Raw genomic sequence first — 19,804 nt, 5'->3', positions numbered from 1 at the left:
GAGACAGAGTCTTGCTCTGTTGCCCAGGATGGAGTGCAATGGTGTGATCTTGGCTTATGGCAACCTCCACCTCCCATGTTCAGAGATTTTTTTCTCTCGGTCTCCTAAGTAGCTAGGATTATAGGCGTGCAATACCACACCTGACCAATTTTTCTATTTTTAGTAGAGATGAGGTTTCACCATGTTGGCCAGGTTGATTTTGAACTCCTGACCTCAAGTGATCTGCCCACCTCAGCCTCTCAAAGTGCTGGGATTACAAGCATGAGACACCGCATCCAGCCAAGTCCAGTATCTTTCAATGTTCTCACCATCTACTCAGGGAACCACTGGTGTCTCTGTGTGTGTATGTGTGTATTCCAAGTAGAACTCCTCTGACTCAAGAACTGAATAATAGAGAATACACTGAAGTTGAAGATTGGCTGAAAATAGAAAGCTGAAAAACTAATTGCGAATCTTTTTTTCTTACTCCCTTAGAAAAAATACAAAGGACCTTTGCTGCCACTGAATCATCATTACCTTAAAAGAGGACTGAGTCCAAACTAACAGAAGGTAATTCTTCAAAGGAGTGGAAGAAAGAAGAGGTGTTAAGTTCAAGTGGTAGCAAAACATACTTGGAGACAGTCACCCCCTCACTTCCTGTTGTTTTTTTTTTACAACTGAGATTTTTCATCACGTATTCCATCTAATAACTGGATTTCTGGAAGGCCATCACAGCTATTTGTTTTAAATAAAACACTCCCGTGACAAATAAGCAATAAGGCTCTTGCTATTACTTCCCCTGTACTAAGACTTCACAAAATAATAAAACCTGGCTTCTGTGTTAATTGACTTAATTTCAGTTGGGAAACCAGGAAGCTACTGACCTCTAAAACTCCAGTCACTTCCATCAGAGGGATTAGTTCTGCCTTTACACAGTAAGTCAGCTTCTTGGTAAGTTCTACCAAAAGGGCTCTGTAAACCCAAAACTCCTCAAGCTCCTGAAGAAAACAAAGAAATATATAAAATTTAAATTTTGTAAGTCATTTCAAAGTTTGGTTTGTGTGATGGGGGCTCAGAAAGAATGTTCCTTATATAAGTTCTGGAACTTGAGTTAAGCCAGAGATGAAAGATGTAACTAGGCAAAACAGATGTGAAGAAACATGGTGAGGACCCTGAGGAATTTGAGGAATTGGTTTTAGGATGAGGAAAAGATTGAAAATTGAAAAATAAGTCAATAAAAAGAGCTCTGGTCATTTTAATCAAATACCTGGAAGCAAATGCATAGTTTTTCTTTCCCAAGTGACTAAAAACAATTCCTACTTCTGGGAATTTATCCTGAAGACAAATATTAAACATGGAAATATTCAAATGCAACATAATGTTCAATGCAACAATAAAATGATCAAAATACTGGACACCATGAATCAATAACTATTAAAGCTAGATGGGTAAATGGAAATTCAATACAATATTCTGTCACATATATTTGAAATATTCTATTATAGTAGTTTGTTTTATTTTAAAGGTCCCTTTCTAGCCTTTGGATATCACTGTGAGAGTACATGATGAATGGAACATCATTAGCGAGCATCTTGTGACCACTAAGAAAGAAGTCAATGTAATGAAGATGGCAGAGTAAAAAGAAGAAAACCCTTCAACAGAGCAATTGAATCAATCATCCTTGAAGTTGCCTTAGTCTGGGTATGCCTGTTATATACAATGATTCTTTTATTCTTATTGCTTAAACCTTGAAGGGTTTTTCTGTAACTTGTAGTTAAAAGCATCTTAACTAATATAATTAATGTACTATTTCATACCATTTGTAACTCTTTTTTTTTTGAGATGTAGTCTTGTTCTGTCACCAGGATGGAGTGCAGTGGTGCGATCTCAGCTCACTGCAACCTCCACTTCCCGGTTTTTAAGTGATTCTCCCGCCTTAGCCTCCCAAGTAGCTGGGACTACAGGCGTGTGCCACCATACCCAGCTAATTTTTGTATTTTTAGTAGAGACGGAGTTTCGCCATGTTGGCTATGATGGTCTCTCGATCTCTTGCCCTTGTGATCCGCCCGCCTCAGCCTCCCAAAGTGCTGGTGTGCGCCACTGCACCCGGCATTATAACTTTTTTTTTTTTTTTTTTTTTTTTTGAGATGGTGTTTTGCTCGTTACCCAGGCTGGAGTGCAATGGCGCGATCTCGGCTCACCGCAACCTCCGCCTCCTGGGTTCAGGCAATTCTCCTGCCTCAGCCTCCTGAGAAGCTGGGATTACAGGCACGTGCCACTGTGCCCAGCTAATTTTTTCCATTTTTAGTAGAGACGGGGTTTTCACCATGTTGACCAGGATGGTCTCGATCTCTTGACCTTGTGATCCACCCGCCTCGGCCTCCCAAAGTGCTGGGATTACAGGCTTGAGCCACCATGCCCAGCCTATAACTTTTTAAAAGAAAAAATATCCTAAAATAAGCTTGTCCAACCTGTGGCCCACAGGCTATATGTGGCCCAGGATGGCTCTGAATGCCACCCAAAACTAATTCATATAATTTCTTATGACATTATGAGATTTTTTTTTCTCATAAGCTATTGTTGGTGCATTTTATGTGTGGCTTAAGATGATTCTTCTTCCAATGTGGCCCAGGGAAGGCAAAAGATTCAACACCCCTTGCCTTGAGATACTGAAAGTAGACCAGGTTTGGTGGCTCATGCCTGTAATTCCAGAACTCTGGGAGGCCAGTGTGGGAGAACTGCTTGAGTCTGGGAGTTTGAGACCAGTCTGGGCAACATGGCAAGATCCCTGTCTCTACTGATAATAACTTAAAATTTTATATACATAATGTAATATATATCATATAATTATATACTATTTATATTACATGTAATTATATATTACATAATCATATGTAAAATGAAGTAAATTAATTAGAGCACAAATTGTCAGCTAGATTTTTCCTAGGATTAATCATCAAACTTTCTTGATGTTTTATAGATTTTTTTTACTTGAACAATTCAATAAGGCTCAAGGCCTCATAATCACAAAGAAAACAAAGGAAAAAAATATTAGGGAGAGCATCTTTAAATATAAAAAACAACAAACATAAAAAAACTTAAGAAAATACATTTTAAAGGCTAGCTGCTTCTTATTACCCATAATTTTTGTCTTCTGTTTAACTAGCATGTGCTCATGGAATATAAACTGACATTTAAAAATCAGCACAAGAAAAGATATTTAGAGAGCTAAATTTGTTAAAATAATTATCATTCACTTCAAAGCCAAGTATTTTTGAATTATTTACTCCCTTCTTTAGCACATGTTATAGAATTAATTGCCATATCATATACAGAATATGAAGGTTTAAGAAAGGGAAAATAAAATACATTTTAAATTTAGAAAACAATTCATGGGAAAAAAGTTTTAAAAAACTGAGTTGGAAACAAATATGGAAAGAATTATTATGCCACCTAATAAGAAGAGACTTATATGCAGCAAAATTGGCTTATATTATAAACACATCAAAAAATTATCTGGATGAAAAAGTCTGGTAAGCTTTATTGTGCTATTTAAATAAATTCTGAAAGCTTATTTTAATAAAGTCTTAAATCTATTGCAAATGCATATGGCCAGAATAAGGTTTTCTTCTTAAATTGTTCTATAAAATACACATTTGATGTAAAAACTTTAAATAGCTGCCTGCCACTGGAAGCAAATATAGTAAATTACAGTGGCAATCAAGAGAATATGGGCCAGGCGTAGTGGCTCATGCCTGTAATCCCAGCACAAGGCCAACCTGGAGGATCGCTTCAGCCTAGAAGTTCAAGACCAGCCTGGGCATCATAGTGAGATTCCCCCCATTCTACAAAAAATTTAAAAAATTGGCTCATGCCTGTAATCCTAACACTTTGGAAAGCCCAGGCAGGCAAATCACTTGAAGTCTTGAGTTCGAGACCAGCCTGGCCAACACGGTGAAACCCCATCTCTACTAAAAATACAAGAGTTAGCTGGGAGTGGTGTTGCATGACTGTAATTCCAGCTATTTTAGAGACTGAGTCAGGAGAAGTATGTGAACCCGGCAGGTGGAGGTTGCAGTGAGCTGAGATCATGGAGGTTGCAGTGAGCCAAGATCATGCAACTACACTCCAGCCTGGGTGATAGAGCGAGACTCCATCTCAAAAACAACAACAACAACAACAAAATTAGCCAAGTATAGTGGCACACACCTGTGATCTCAGCTACTCGGGAGGCTAAGGCAGAAAGATTGCTTGAGTCCCGGAGGTCGAAGCTGCAGTGAGTCTGGATAGTGCCACTACACTCCAGCCTGGGCGTCAGGGTGAGACCCAAGTAGCTGGGACCACAGACCATGCCTGGCTAATTTTTGTTATTTTTTATAGAGACAGGGTTTTGTCACATTGCTCAGGCTGGTCTCGAACTCCTGGGCTCAAGTGATCCACCTGCCTCAGCCTCCCCTAGGACTACAGGTGGGAGCCACTGGATCTGGTCAAAATTAAAATGTTTTAAAAAGAGAATATAGTACTAAATAGTTGAATTGTAGCTGTTGGATATAGGTCACTTACTAACCAAACACCTGACACTTTTATTACTCAGATGAAAGACATTCACATGGAATCTACATCAATAGAGAAACTGTTTTTAACAGTTAATTCAGAATACATAAAACTATTAATGGTGGCTATAAGAGTTGGGTTAAAAAGGCACTTTTTTCTTGTTCATTATGTGTTTTAGTTGACTCAGTAATTTTTGTATTGTTACCATAAGTATATAATAGTACTTACATAAACAGATAAAAACAAAGGTACATTTAAAAATTTTTTTTAGTGCTATGTAATAACAATACATCAAAAATGAGAAAATGCTGACAAACTAACTGGCTTATTAGTTTAGTGACAGTTAAAACAAGAAGATGTACAAAGTACATATCATATATTAAACAAAATTACCTCACAGAAATGTAACACACAAGATGAGAATGAGGCAGCTCCAGTGAGAAGATTCTGTACATATCCTCGAGGCATATTAAATTTTTCAGATACAGTCCAAATGTTGGTCTCTTTGAGCAAGGAATAAAGAACAAAAGACAGATATAGCCTGTTGACAACGTCCTTGTCCACCTTCTAGAAAGACATAATCAAATAAATTCATTTACTAGATGAATTTAAATGTATGTTAAATGTATGTTATTAAAATTGGACAAAAGGAAATTGTGGATGAAGTATTTCATAGCTAGTACCAAGCTTAGAAACTAATTAATTCTTAAATTAGAGGAAAAAAAAGATGACCTTAAAAAAGAAAAAGTAAATATAAAATGTAAAATCAGAGGCTGGGAGTGGTAGCTCACACGTGTAATCCCAGCACTTTGGGAGGCCAAGGTAGGAGGATCTCTTGAGTTTCGGAGTTCAAGACCAGCCTGGGCAACATGATGAAATCCTGTCTCTATTTAAAAAAAAAAAAAAGTAAAATAATAAAAAATAAGATAAAATATAAAATTATATCCTCCACATAGTAGAGGATATAATTTTATATTTTTATAAAATATGTATATTTTAAATAAATGCAATCTCATTCTTCTACTATCCTCTATAGGTGACATAATGAAAGATGATGAGTTACAGATTCTGCATGTTGATACTGGATCACTTTTTTAAAAGCATTAAGCTGAAAAAGCATAAAGTTGAACATCAAGTAGAAAAGATAGCTATTTAATTTCCCAGTTTTAGTGCACCTTCAGTACTAACTATAAATTGAGTCAATGTGGGTTTGTGCTTAGAATGTATTTCCTAAGCCAAGAACAATGATATAATTATTATATGGCAAAATATAATGCTTTATGCCAATTTCAAGATCTTTTGCAGCCAGGCACTGTGGCTTGTGTCTGTAATCCCAGCACTTTGGGAGGCTGAGATAGGTGTATTACCTGAGGTCAGGAGTTTGAGATCAGCCTGGCCAACATGGTGAAACCCTGTCTCTACTAAAAATACAAAAACTAGATGTGTGTGGTGGTAGGCATCTGTAATCCCAGCTACTTGAGAGGCTGAGGCAGGAGAATCACTTGAATTTGGGAGGTGGAGGTTACAGTGAGCTGAGATTGTGCCATTGCACTCCAGCCTGGGTGACAAGAGTGAGAGTCCGTTTAAAAAAAAAAAAAAGATCTTTTGCAAGAAACCAAGAAATGTTCAAAAAAGGTCAGGGCAGGGTCGGGGGGGTCTTTTTCAATGTAGAGAAATCAATTAGATTTTAAGTATTTAAATATGTTCTTCAGCGTTTTTAAAAATTATACCTCCAAAACATTAAACTAGTAATTAATCCATTTGTAATTAAGATAAATTCATGTCCACACTATTTTACATACCTTTCAATGTAGCAAATATTTGTTGACTATATTAAATTAAATGTAACAAAAGTAAACTCTGGATTCAAGCTTTAAAAGATGCATTACCCTAATAAGATTTTGCATGTTTATTATTTGGTAATGAGTTCTAAATTAATATTGTTTTATTTTACATTTTACAGTTTAATATAAAAGGTTTGTTTTAAGAAATGTTTTTATTCAGCATTTTGAAGGTCTAAACAACATAGGTACTTCCAAAGTAAAAGACCTAACTAAAAACTGTGATAACGTGAATGCTTAAGTACTATACAGATACTTTTATTTTTATTTTTGAGACAGGGTCTCAAATGTTGCCCAGGCTGGCCTCAAACTCCTATGTACAAGCAAATCTTTTGCCTTAGCTTTCTGAGCAGCTAGAAGTATAGTGTGTGCCACTGTGCTGGGCTCGTGGATATTTTTGATTTTATGACACAGTGCTGCATGGAACACAGCATCATTCAATAAGTGTAAGTAAATGTCACCTTCTATTCTACAAAATGAAATCCCTACTGTCTATGCAAATTTAGAAGGTATAGGGGAGGCTGGGTGCAGTGACTCACACCTGTAATCCTAGTGCTTCAGGAGGCTGAGGCGGGTGGATCACCTGAGGTCAGGAGTTTGAGACCAGCCTGGCCAACATGGTGAAACCCTGTCTCTACTAAAAATACAAAAATTAGCTAGGCATGGTGGTGGGCACCTATAATCCCAGTGACTCAGAAGGCTGAGGCAGGAGAATTGCTTGAACCCAGAAGATGGAGGCTGCAGTGACCCGAGACTGCGCTGCTGCACTCTAGCCTGAGTGACAGAGTAAAACTCCACTTCAAAAAAAAAAAAAAAGTATGGGGGAAAATGGTAGGTAATTAGGTTTCTATGTAAATTGGATTGCCAAAGAAAATTTAAAATGAAAAAAATAAAGTGTATTACAGGGGAAAATAACATTCTCTTAAGGAATTTGAAGATACAGTATATGGTTACCAAAGAATTACTTCAACTTCTCTTAAAGTTAGTGTATGGATTTGATACTTGCTTCATGCCTGCTGACTGAATTTTAAAACACCAAAAGATATCACACAAATGAGTATTAGCTTATCCCGTTTAACCTTATCAAATGCTTTATGTAATATAAGTACTAGACGAGGAGTTCTTTGAGGATGGTAAAAGCAATAACAAAAAACCCAGACCTGTCTTATCTTAGAATCCCTGATACTAAGCCTAATATAAAGTTTCTAGAAATACATTCTATTAGGCTTAGTATCAGGGATTCTAAGATAAGCCTAATAAAAAGTTTCTAGAAAATTTATTTCCTCCCTTGAAGTAAACTTATATCAGGATTGTATAACATGAAAACATTTCATGCTACCCAAAAAAAGGCCATCACACCACCCAGAAATAAATGTTGTTTAAAAATATTAATAAAGACCAGTATGGTGGCTCACACCTGTAATCCCAGCACTCTGGGAGGCCGAGGAGGGCGGATCACAAGGTCAGGAGTTCGAGACCAGCCTGACCAACACGATGAAATCCCGTCTCTACTAAAAATACAGAAATTGGCCGGCATGGTGCTGTGCACCTGTAATCCCAGCTACTCAGGAGGCTGAGGCAGGAGAATTGCTTGAATCCACGAGGTAGAGGTTGCAGTGAACCAAGATCGTGCTACTGCACTCCAGCTTGGGTGATAGAGTGAGATTCCTTCTCAAAAGAAAAAAAAAACCGAAAAACCTTCATTGAGGTATAATTTTTATGTAATAAAATGCACCCATTTTGCAATCAGGAGAAGGGCAAGAAAAAAATATTAATACATTTTGGGTGCTCAGATACGTTTTAAGTAGTAAAATGAAAATTATACTAATTTAAAGGAAAAAATGTCAACCAAAAAAGATCAGTATAATGGTATTTTGTTGAGTGAACTTAGTGAGTGAACTAAGAGTTGAGTGAACTTATTATTTAAGAAGGAAAAAAACATTGTGGTACCTTTCTGATGGCTTGACCTGATGCTTTCTTCCCAATAAAGCTTTCAGAGACCCCAAGAATGGCAGCTACATTTTGTTCTGCTGGACTGAGTTGGCTAAACTACATGGAAAAAAAGCAAATAGATGGAAATATCAAAAAATCTGTCACGTGAACCAAATCCAGGATTTCTTTTGATATCACATTTTCATGATTAAGGATACAAAAAACAAGATAAATGCATTTGTAAATATTGCAGGTTTTAAAGTTATACCATTAGAATATAGCATTCTTTAGTAGAATTACTTAAAGGCATGGCCACAAGTACTAGTTTCCTATGTGATTATGTTTAATACCAGATGGCTGAGGGGAAGGAGAAGGAAAGGTTTTGAGAGTAATTGCATTATATAGTGCCACTTAAAAACTTACTTCCTGAGTAATATAAATTCAGGAAGTTGAGAAGAGATGGAGAAAAAAAATAGTAATGACTTTAAAATATGACATTAAAAAGAAAGTTAATTCCCTGTGATTAAAAGCTGTATACTACTTCTGCCTGATACATATGCTTTGTTTTTTTTTTTTTTTTTGAGATGGTCTCACTTTGTCACCCAGGCTGGAGTGCAGTGGTGCGATTTCAGCTCAGTGCAACCTCTGCCTCCTGGGTTCAAGCGATTCTCCTGCCTCAGCCTCCTGAGTAGCTGGGACTATAGGTATGCACCACCATGCCCGGCTAATTTCTGTATTCTTTTAGTAGAGAGGTCGTTTCACCGTGTTGGCCAGGCTGGTCTCGAACTCCAGACCTCAAGTGATCCTCCCACTTTGGCCTCCCAAAGTACTGGGATTACAGGCGTGAGCTACCACACCCAGGCCTAATAGACATTTATACAGCTAGTCTGTTCACAGTAAAATCATAATATACTATATGCTACCACTTGGCTTTATAATAAGTATGGACAGTTCTACTTTGTGATAGGTTGTAAAATAAATATTCCTTTTTAGTTACTAACATCATTGGGTTTAATATATTATCATACTTGGCTCTGAGTTTTCATATAATTAAACTCTCAATCATCAGAGATGGCTTTCACTGTTTTCTTTGCATTCTAGGCATTATAAAATGCAGTGATCATAATAGTAACTTTCTGTGGGGAAACAGGACCAAGGGTAATCCTTTTTTCTTTTGACAACCTTTATTTTTTCAATAACAAATATGTTTATATTTAACAGAAAAGTAACATTTAAGTTAAACCAAAAATCTGTTGCCAGATTACAATTTTTAAAAACAGAAAGAAAAAATATCCAATTCCAAATATATTTTAATAGAGAAAAAAGTGAATAATCACTTGATAAAAAGCATATAAAAGACTGGGCACAGTGGCTTACACCTGTAATCCTAGCACTTAGGGAGCCCAACATGGGAGGATCGCTTGAGCCTAGGAGTTTAACACCAGCCTGGGTAACATGGTAAAGCCTATCTCTACAAAACAAAACAGAACAAAACAAAATGAAACAGCATGTAATAATTAATAAGTAACCTAAGTTGAAAAATGTTACATTCTCACCTGCCTGAAGTATATCATCCAATCAGGGTTACACTGTGAAACCAGATCATAGGGGGTTGTTAGGTAGATTAGATGAAGAAGGCTTTCCAGCACAAGTCCTTCGAGACCTTTCTTCAAGTCTCTGTAGAGAATGTCACAATAAGCTAAATCTATAGTTCCTAAAAGAAAGATACAAATATTTAACCTTTCACAATTATCAGAGAAGGAAAGAGATGGTTTTAAATATTGTTTACATATTACTTCAATATGGCAATGCTTGTTAACATTTAATAAGTACATACCTTCTGATCCAACTATTTTGGGGAATCTAACCTAGAGAAATATTTCCATATGTATCCCAAAATACATAGAGATGTCCATGTAGCCTTGTTTATAACAGAGAAAATCAGAACTAATGCAAATGTCCATCAACATCGAATGGTTAAATAAATTATGGTACATCCACACTATAGATGGCAACAGTAGTAAAAGAAAAATGAGATCGATTTAAAGAAACTCTTCTGTTAAGACGTTCATGATATAAATGAGAAATATAATTTGGAAAAAAGTATTTAAGTTATGATTCCATTTGAAAAATAAATACACACATAAAAATATTTGGAAGAATACGTATCACATTGGTAGTAGTAGCTCCTGAGAGAGTAGAAATGGGACAGGAGCACGGCACTTTCCTTAACATAATTTTGAATTCTTAGGTTTTTTTTTAAACAACAGACATGTATTATTTTTTCATTGAAAAAGAGTTTCACCCTGGGCAACATAGTGAAACCCCCATCTCTAGAGAAAATACAAAAATTAACCAGCCTTGGTGGCATACACCTGTAGTCCCAGCTACTCATGAGGCTGAGGTGGGAGAATCATTTGACCCCAGGAGATGGAGGCTGCAGTGAGCTGAGATTGCGCCACTGCACTTCAGCCTGGGCAACAGAGCAAGACCCTGTCAAAAACAAGGAAACAAACACACCAACCAAAAAAAAGACCACAACACTTTATTTACTGTCATGAAACAATCTCTAAGACATTACAGTCAGCAAAAAAAAAAAAAAAAAAAAAAAAAGCAAGTTGCAGGTCCAGTGTGGTGTCTCATGCCTGCAATCCCAGCACTTTGGGAGGTGGAGGAAGGAGGACTGCATGAGGCAAGGAGTTTGAGACCACCCTGGCAAACACAGCAAGACTCTGCCTCTATATTAAAAAAAAAAAAAATTATTTATAAAAAGTTTCAGAATACTATAAATGATTATTTGTTTAAAGACAAAAACAATACTGTACATACATACATATTATGCATTGAAATGAAATGTACAGAAAAGGTCTGGAAAGACATACACTAAATTGTTATTCTTGGTAGAATATTAAGATTTGTATGGTTGCTGGGGAGGGAAGCATGAAGGAGGGATGCCCACCTTATCCTCTATATACTTCTGCAGTACTTTAATTATTTATAATTCAAAACATTTTTCAACTTTTGAAAGTCGAAGGAGTTTATCAGCTTATAAAATAAGATTAATACGATTAATATAAAATTATAAATATAACTCAAAGTATAATTTTTTAAAAATTTATATTTATTTATTTATTTTCATTTTTGAGATGGAGTCTCACTCTATTGGCCAGGCTGGAGTGCAGTGGTATGATCTCAGCTCACTGCAACCTCCACCTCCCAAGTTTAAACAATTCCTGTGCCTCAGCCTCCAGAGTAGCTGGGACTATAGGTATGTACCACTATGCCTGGATAATTTTTTTTTTTATATTTTAGTAGAGACAGGGATTCACTATATTGACAAGGCTGGTATCAAACTCCGGACCTCAGGTGATCCACCTGCCTCGGCCTCCCAGAGTACCAGGATTACAGGCATGAGCCACCGTGCCCAGCCTAAAGAAAGTGTAATTTAATTTTCATTTTTTCCCAATGTGTTTCCCGTGATCAGTAAGATTTAGGTAAGCTCTTACCCTTAAATGAAGCTCGTCCCAACTTTGTAATATGAAAATTATGTTGGACCTCTTCTTCAGACTTATAAATAGTGTCTTTTTGTAGGAGTCCTTTTTCTGTCAGGTATCTAAGTGATTCAACAGTTATTTCCCAGAGACTTTTTTCTTTCAACAAAATCTTTTGCTGAACACCAAAAAATGTACCATTCATGAAGTGATAGATATCATCAAGATTTGTTGCAATCTGAAATAATTCAGGATATCATTGAAGCATTTTCCTTAATTCAAGGTATCACCATGAATCCACATTAATCAAGATGATAACTCATTTCCATACCTCCAAGCTATTTAAATAAAAAAATCAGTATTAAATCTACACAGTTGTAAATATAAATTTCTAGTGACAATTTAAAATTAACAACAAAAAATGTAGGGGGATGATAGTTATTATATACATACTTTTTATGAAAACATGTACCCAGTTTTCATTCTAAAACTCCTTTGAATAGGTCTTTAAATTATTTTTTACAGTATCTCCAAAACTGTGCTATTTACTCCCCAACCAATGTTCACTAATTCTCACTCAGCCTCGTTTATTGATCTTACCTGTACTGCTTTCCACCCACCTGTGAAAGCATCCTTTAGCTCTAAGTTACATTAAAAAAAAAAAAAAAGATGGCAAATGCAGCAGTTTCCACTAAAACAGGGTCAGACAATACTTCGCTTAAAATATTACCTAAAAATAGTTGATCTCTACCTATTTTTGACTTTCTCATTCCTATCTCCATTTCTTGTTCTTTTGCTGCCTTTTTCTTTCCCTGTTATTCACTATTTATAACCTACAATGGCAATCATAATACTTAACCCTCCCATTTAGCATTCAGATGTAGAGTTGACTCTGAATTAGAGTAATTTTTATTAGCTAATTTCAATGAAATCAGCATTTATACTAAAATATAGTCAATCAATAAGTATATTTCTCTCTCATAATTCTGATGCTATTTAAACTGGAAATTTAAGTCATTATTTCATATTAAACTGATATAAGGGGCAAGAAAAACATTATGGGGTACATTTTCTATTGCTTCTTCCCACTTTAATAAAATCATTCTTAATACTGTATTCAATTAAGCTAAAATTATACTTTTAAGATATTTAAGAACTGATACTTGGTTTTTGGATTAATGTACTTATTTTTTGTACTATTTCCTACCTAAATGATTAGAGTTAACACTAGGGGTGGGAGAGTACAGGGGGGCAGGGGAACCTTTACATGATCCCTCTATCTACCATTATGTCATCTTTCTATCCCTCCCTGAAAAGTTTTTGACACAGTAATTGAAACCTACTGGGCCAGCCTCTGTTTCTGGCTTCTCAAAGCCAGATTCTCCACTGATGTCCCAACTTGTAAGTTCACCTATGCTGAATTCTAAAGTTAATTTCATCACCATATTCCAGATTAAAGGAAAAACAAGCAACAAAATCAGGCCAGGTGCAGTGGCTCATGCCTGTAATTTTAGCACTTTGGGAGGCTAAGTTGGGAGAAATGCTTGAGGCCAAGAGTTCAAGACCAATCTAACCAACACAGCAAGACCCCATCTCTAAGAAAAAAAGTCAATTTCATTAATTCAAGTATTTATTAAGTGCCAACCACATGCCAAACACTAGGATTCAGTGATTTTTTTTTTTTGAGATGGGGTCTTGCTATGTTGCCCAGGCTGGTCTTGAACTCCTGGGCTCAAATGATCCTCTTGCCTCAGCCTCCCAAAGTGGTGAGATCACAAGTGTGAGCCACTGTGCCCGACAATTCCATGATCTTTTAAAAATTATTTACCTTAATCACTGAAGTGGATGAGAAAACAAAATATAAGAGAAAAAAAATTAGAAGAAACAATTAAATAAAAAACTTAGTATAAAATCTATACAGTTGCATATATAAAGTTATTGCATAACTCTTTAACCTCTATTATCTCAGATAACAGTAATAAGATAAAGAATTAAAAAAAATACCTTCAAACCAATCAAAGAGAGAAATAATGTTTGGATTCCCTTGGTGAACTCCTGAAAAAGATGGCTGTAACAGTTTTCCAAAGGTCTAGTTATTAACTCCAGTACCTATAAAAGTTAAAGCAACACCGTGCTTTGCGTTATTATTAAAAATCAATGGCATTTCATATAAATAGGTTATACTTTATATAAATCTTTTAGAGCCAGAAGGAGATAAAAAATAAACAAATAAAATAATAAAGACAAAAGAATAAGAATTTAACATCTGATATCATAAAAATGGAAGATAAATAAGAAAAATATTTTTTCATGGTCGGAAATATATACATTTTCAAACCACTCTTTCTAATTCTTAATCATATAGAAAAGAGAGCATCATTTAAAGGAAATTAATAATTAATTTTAAAAGATGATTTCATGAAAGGGCTAGACCAAAGACCAAGAAAAAGACAAAAATCAACCAATCAAATTATTACCTGTTGTTTGTCTTTTTCTTGCAATATGAGGATACTCTCCCCAATAGTATCTATTCCAGCACGACCAGCTCTGCCAATCATCTGTTTATATTGATTCCTCTTTAAAAATTCCATAGCAACGTAGGGAGCTCGTAAAATAACTCTATGGAATTAATAAAAATAATTTAAAATGACACTCTACAGCAAACAGCACCAATTTTAAAAATCCTGAATTTCATTATATAGTTGTGATATTAAATTTAATGACATATTAATACAAAATAATAGATAACTAGTATTTACCAAGAATCTATTATTTCTCAGGTTTTTACGTATGTTATCTATAATTCTTATGAAACTCCTAGTAATAATATACTTTTTTATTTCATTTCATTTTTATAAAGGAGTTAATTACAACTCAGTTAAGTGATTTACCCTAAACTAAAAAATTAGTCATTACCAGAGCTATCATTTGAACTCAAGTGTGCCTGGCTGCAAGGCCTATGATCAATCTATAGCAGTAGTCTCCAAAGTGTTTCGACTTTATACTCCTTAAACAAAAAATGTGACCAGACACCACCAACATATACATATCTATTTATGAATTTACGTTATTTTGAACTGTATCAAGTCGCAGATTTCAACTGTTTTTGACCTACAGAAATAGTGATTTCAGCCAGGCTCAGTGACCCTAGCCTGTAATCCCAGCACTTTGGGAGGCTAATGTGGGAGGTTCGCTTGAGTCCCAGAGTTTGAGACCAGCTTGGGCAATATAGTGAGATGCAGTCTCTACAAAAACAAACAAACAAACAAATAAAAACTTGGCTGGGCATGATGGTGTGCCCCTGTAGTCCCAGCAACTTGAGAGGCTGAGGTAGGAGAATCACTTGAGTCCAGGAGGTTGAGGCTGCAGTGAGTCATGATTACATCACTGTGCTCCAGCCTGGGCAACAGATTGAAACGCCATCTTTTTTTTAAAAAAAGCAATTTCAATCATGTTCATATATACAGAAGTCTATAGTCAGCTTTCCTATCCAAAGGAAAGAAAGAATCTATTGTTTACCTATATTAATTAACTTCCTCTTTATTCATAAATTTCAATATGCAGCAAAGATTACCAAATACTTGAAGAAAACTAGTAATATGAAAGAAACATAACATGAATATACAGAATAAATGACCACTAAAAGCAGATAATATAGGGAACAGAAGAGAAATTTTAAAAATCCTAATTAGCATTCACAGAAAATTCCAGAGTATTATATCCACAATATAAGAGCAGACTATTGTAAGGAAAGAACAACAAAAGAGAGTTCTTAGAAATAAAAAAAATTAAATTTATTAAAAAACTCAATTGAAGGGTGTGGTGGCTCACACCTGTAAATCTAGCACTTTGGAAGGCCGAGGTGGGTGGATCACCTGAGGTTAGGAGTTCAATACCAGTCTGGCCAACACAGAGAAACCCATCTCTACTAAAAATACAAAAATTAGCCAGGTGTGGTGGTGGGCATCTGTAATCCCAGCTCCTTGGGAGGCTGAGGCAGGAGAATGGCTTGAACCCAGCAGCTGGAGGTTGTGGTGAGCCGAGACCATGCCACTGCACTCCAGCCTGGGCACTGGGCAACAGAACAAGACTCTGTCTCAAAAAAAAAAAAAAAAAAAAAATCTGGCCGGGTGTGCTGGCTGACTCCTGTGATCCCAGATCTTTGGGAGGCCAAGGTGGGCAGATCACCTGAGGTCAGGAGTTCAAGACCAGCCTGGCCAAGATGGTGAAACCCCAACTTAAAAAAAAAAAATTCAATTGAAGAACTGAATAATGAATGAGAATAGTTAATGGATACCATTAAAAACTAACACTTTTTTAGGCAGGGTCTCGTTGTCTCCCAGGCTGGAGTACAGTGGTACTCACTGCAGCCTCGATCTCCTGGGCTCAAGCAATCTTCCCACCTCAGTCTCCTGAGCAGCTGGGATCACAAGTGTATGCCACCATGCCCAGCTAACTTTTTTGATTTTTTAATAGAGATGAGGTCTTGCTATGTCGTCCAAGCTGGTCTCAAACTCCTGGGCTCAAGCAATTCTCCCACCTTTGCCTCCAAAAGTGCTAGGATTACAAAAAACTGATTTTTTAATATGGAAGGGAAAGTTAAAAAAAATCACATAGCACAAATTGTGTGCTTACATTCTTACACATTTTGAAAAATATGTAATAAAAGAGATATGAAAGCTGAATCTAAGAAGCCTCAACCCTGTCTAAGTGAAATTATAAAAGCAAGGAACAGAGATAATGGGAAGAAAAATAAAGAAATAACAGAAAAAACTTACTCAAAAAAGAAAGGCATAAAGCTTAGATTAAAAACATCCGCCCAAGTGCTAAGACCTATGAATGAAAAGCAGTAATGTTGGGATTGTAAAATCAAACTTCCTGGGTTTAAACATTGGCTTTAAAACTCATTTTGGGCATATAGTTGGGAAAGTTATTTAACTAGTCAGTGCCTCAGTTTCCCCTCTATGATAGGTATGTAATAAAATATGACCTTCCTCACAGAGTTGTTGTGAAGCTCTATCAAGTCAATGTGTGTAATGTTGTTACTATATGAAGGGGAGAGGAATGTGGTAACTACAAGTATTATTATACACCACGATGAAACTGAAAGGTTAAAGAGAAAAGTCTAAAGGCTTCTGGAAAATAAAAATCCACACAGAGACAAAAAAATGAGCAACACTGACCTCTAGAAAATGTGAAACAATATTTACAAAGTCCTTAAAGGAAAAAAAAGCAGAATCTGGAATTCTTTTGCTAGTGAAGTACTAAAATGTGAGGCCGAAAAACAGATATCTTCAACTATGCAAAGAGTCAGAACTTTTTACCCCTAAAGCAGTATTCTAAAAAGAATTACTCAAGGAAGGCCAAAAAAAAAAAAAAAAAAAAAAAAAAAATCAGAGAAGGAAGATGTGGCATATTTGAGGCAATTGTAAACAAAAAATAAGTATGATTTACAGGTAAGTTTAAATAATTACTATGTAAGATAAAAGAAAAATTTGAACTCTGGCACTAAAATTCTAGGTAACTAAAACATTCATAGGGCAGAGTAGAACATGCTACGGACATGCTAAGCCTCTTGTTATGTTCAGAAGAGGATAGATATTGAATAATTCTAAAGTAATAAAAAATGATTACAACTTAAAATTTTAAGAGTAACCACTGGAATAATAGAAATAGGATATATAACTTTCATTTTTTTCTTCAATTATCTGAAAAATGGAAGACTTAATCAGAGACAGAAATTGAAAATAAAACAATGAAAAACGGTACATACTTGCCAAAAAAAAAAAAGTGAATCCTGGTTCTCAAAGCAGATTTTATGAGCAAAACAAGTACTTGTGGAATAATAGGTATAATTCAGCAATAAGATATTTGAAGTAAACCTTTGTATATCTAAATAGTTTTGAAATATAAAAAGTAATAACTTCTGGAAATGCAAAAAGGAGAAACTGACAGCTACATAATTAAAGTGGGAGACTAACATCTCTGAAATTGACAAAGGAATTGAATATAGTAAGAAAATAGAGAAGATGATAACACAATGAACAACTGTGATCTCACTGAGATGTATAAAACTGTATATTCAACTGAAAATACATATTTTTTAACACGCATGGAAAATTTATAAAAACTGATAATTTATTATCATAGATTATAAAGGATAGAAGTCAATTACTCAGGCCCACACATTTGGTAATAACTAAAAAGGTAATCAAAGATCTGCTTTAAAAATATATATATTGGACTCAAATTGCTTTATGGATTAGTTCTCCAAGACTTCAAGGAAATCTCTATGTTAAATAAACTCTTTCAGATTATACAAAAGGTGAAACACTTGCCACCTATTTCTATACAAACAAAATAATAAACCCTAACATCAAAATCAGATATGAAGAGCATAAAAGGGTGTAATTCTAATATCAAGAAATCTATAAATGTTATTTTTTATTGCATATTTCATTAAATATTCATTTAAATATTCAAGAAAATAAACCAACCAATCAACTCAGCATATGCTAAAAGATCATTTGATAAATTTTTGATAAACAACAAAGCTCCTTGTAAGCTAGGAATGGAAAAGTTTTGAGCCTGGTCAATATTCACTTATCTCTTACCTTCGAGCTGGTAGGTTGACACCTGCTGCTAGGGTAGATGTGCAGGTAAAAAGACAAAGCACTCCTGTGGAGTAGGCCTCCTCTAACAGTTTCCTTTCATCACTTGTTAAGCCACTATGGTGATAGGCAACTCCAAATGGGATCGTGCGCTTTAAGACAGGACACAGGTTGCCACTGCCAATATTCTTCAAGTTCTTAATCACCTCACATTTTTCTTTCTCCTTGTGTTTCAGATATTCCCTATGAAAAAGATCTGTTAGAAATATAAACCCTTGATCTTCTAGTGACAAAATTCCTACCATTTTCATTTTCGTAGATGCTAATATAAACATTCTTTATTTAATATACTATTTTCATTGAGTTAAGTACATTAACTATTCTCAGAATTTTGATTCTGACTTCATTAACTATTAGGCAGTCTCTCAATCTTTTTGTGAATTACAGAACCCTGTGAAAATCTTATCAAAACTAAGGAAAGGTGGAGTGCAATGGCTCATGCCTGTAACCCCAGCACTTTGGGAGGTTGAGGCAGAAGGATCGCTTGAGCCCAGGTGTTCAAGATCAGCCTGGGCAATGAAGCGAGACCACCTCTCTACAAAAAATAACAAAAATTAGCCGGGCATGGTGGTGCGTGCACCAGTAGTCCCAGCTTATGGGGGAGGATGAGGTGGGATGATCACTTGAACCCAGGATTTTGAGGTTGCAATGAGCTATAAACATACCAGCCTGGGTGACAGAGCAAGGCCTTGTCTAAAATAAAATTAAAAAAAGATAAGGAAAAATACAACTATTTACATAAATACAACACTTTACATATAATTTCAGAGGGTTTGTGGATTTCCTGAAATTCATTCCTGTACTTCCTTTGAATCCATGGATACCAGGTTTAGATCTCTGCTCTAGATGCTATGACTATTTCTTCTTTATAACATATATGTTTATAGGGGATAGTTATTTTAAGACACAAATTTTCTTCTCTGAAAATGGAAACATATATATTATTAAATCATACTTCTATGGTAAAACACTGTCTAAGCACTAGCACTTTAGAAACTTCATTCATATCCTACGATATTTCCATCACTTAGCCAGTGTCTCCATCATACGACCTTGAATTATTCTAAGTGATTCAATGAGAATAGTTTTTCAATGATAATTTCCTTAAGTTTTTATAATCAAAATCATCATTGTAAAACCAGACTGTTACCGAAATGAACAACTCCTTTATCTTATCCCAAACATTTTTATCTTTTGCTATTCAATTAATTTAAGTCCATTTTAGACCAATCCATGACAGTAGGATTGAAAGAGGAGGTAGATGTTGACTAGATTAGCATTCAAGTTAATTGGCTATGAATAGTGAGCCAGCATTAGCTAAGGGGCTGAAAGAAAT

The 19,804-nt window shown here is 35.4% G+C and overlaps 1 protein-coding gene across 12 annotated transcripts in view; it reads right to left on the bottom strand.

The window, feature by feature from the left end:
• The window catches only part of HELQ (helicase, POLQ like), a 50,443-nt gene that overhangs the window by 10,176 nt on the left and 20,463 nt on the right, over positions 1–19,804 (bottom strand). For 10 of the 12 annotated variants that reach the window (XM_078367909.1, XM_002745642.6, XM_035293371.3 and 7 more), the window contains 8 exons: positions 18,412–18,651; positions 14,275–14,416; positions 13,802–13,906; positions 11,813–12,035; positions 9,863–10,020; positions 8,325–8,423; positions 4,927–5,100; positions 864–977 (listed from right to left, as the gene is read on the bottom strand). In XM_078367909.1, coding sequence (XP_078224035.1) covers positions 864–977; positions 4,927–5,100; positions 8,325–8,423; positions 9,863–10,020; positions 11,813–12,035; positions 13,802–13,906; positions 14,275–14,416; positions 18,412–18,651 — 1,255 coding nt within the window. The remainder of the gene's footprint in view (positions 1–863; positions 978–4,926; positions 5,101–8,324; positions 8,424–9,862; positions 10,021–11,812; positions 12,036–13,801; positions 13,907–14,274; positions 14,417–18,411; positions 18,652–19,804) is intronic. The other 2 variants (XR_004740809.3, XM_008993051.5) reach the window with 2 other exon arrangements.

This window comes from Callithrix jacchus, chromosome 3 (assembly GCF_049354715.1).
Source record: "Callithrix jacchus isolate 240 chromosome 3, calJac240_pri, whole genome shotgun sequence".
In the NCBI taxonomy this organism is placed as follows: domain Eukaryota; kingdom Metazoa; phylum Chordata; class Mammalia; order Primates; family Cebidae; genus Callithrix; species Callithrix jacchus.
The sequence above is the reverse complement of the archived record's forward strand: the minus strand, read 5'-3'. Positions and strand labels throughout refer to the sequence as shown.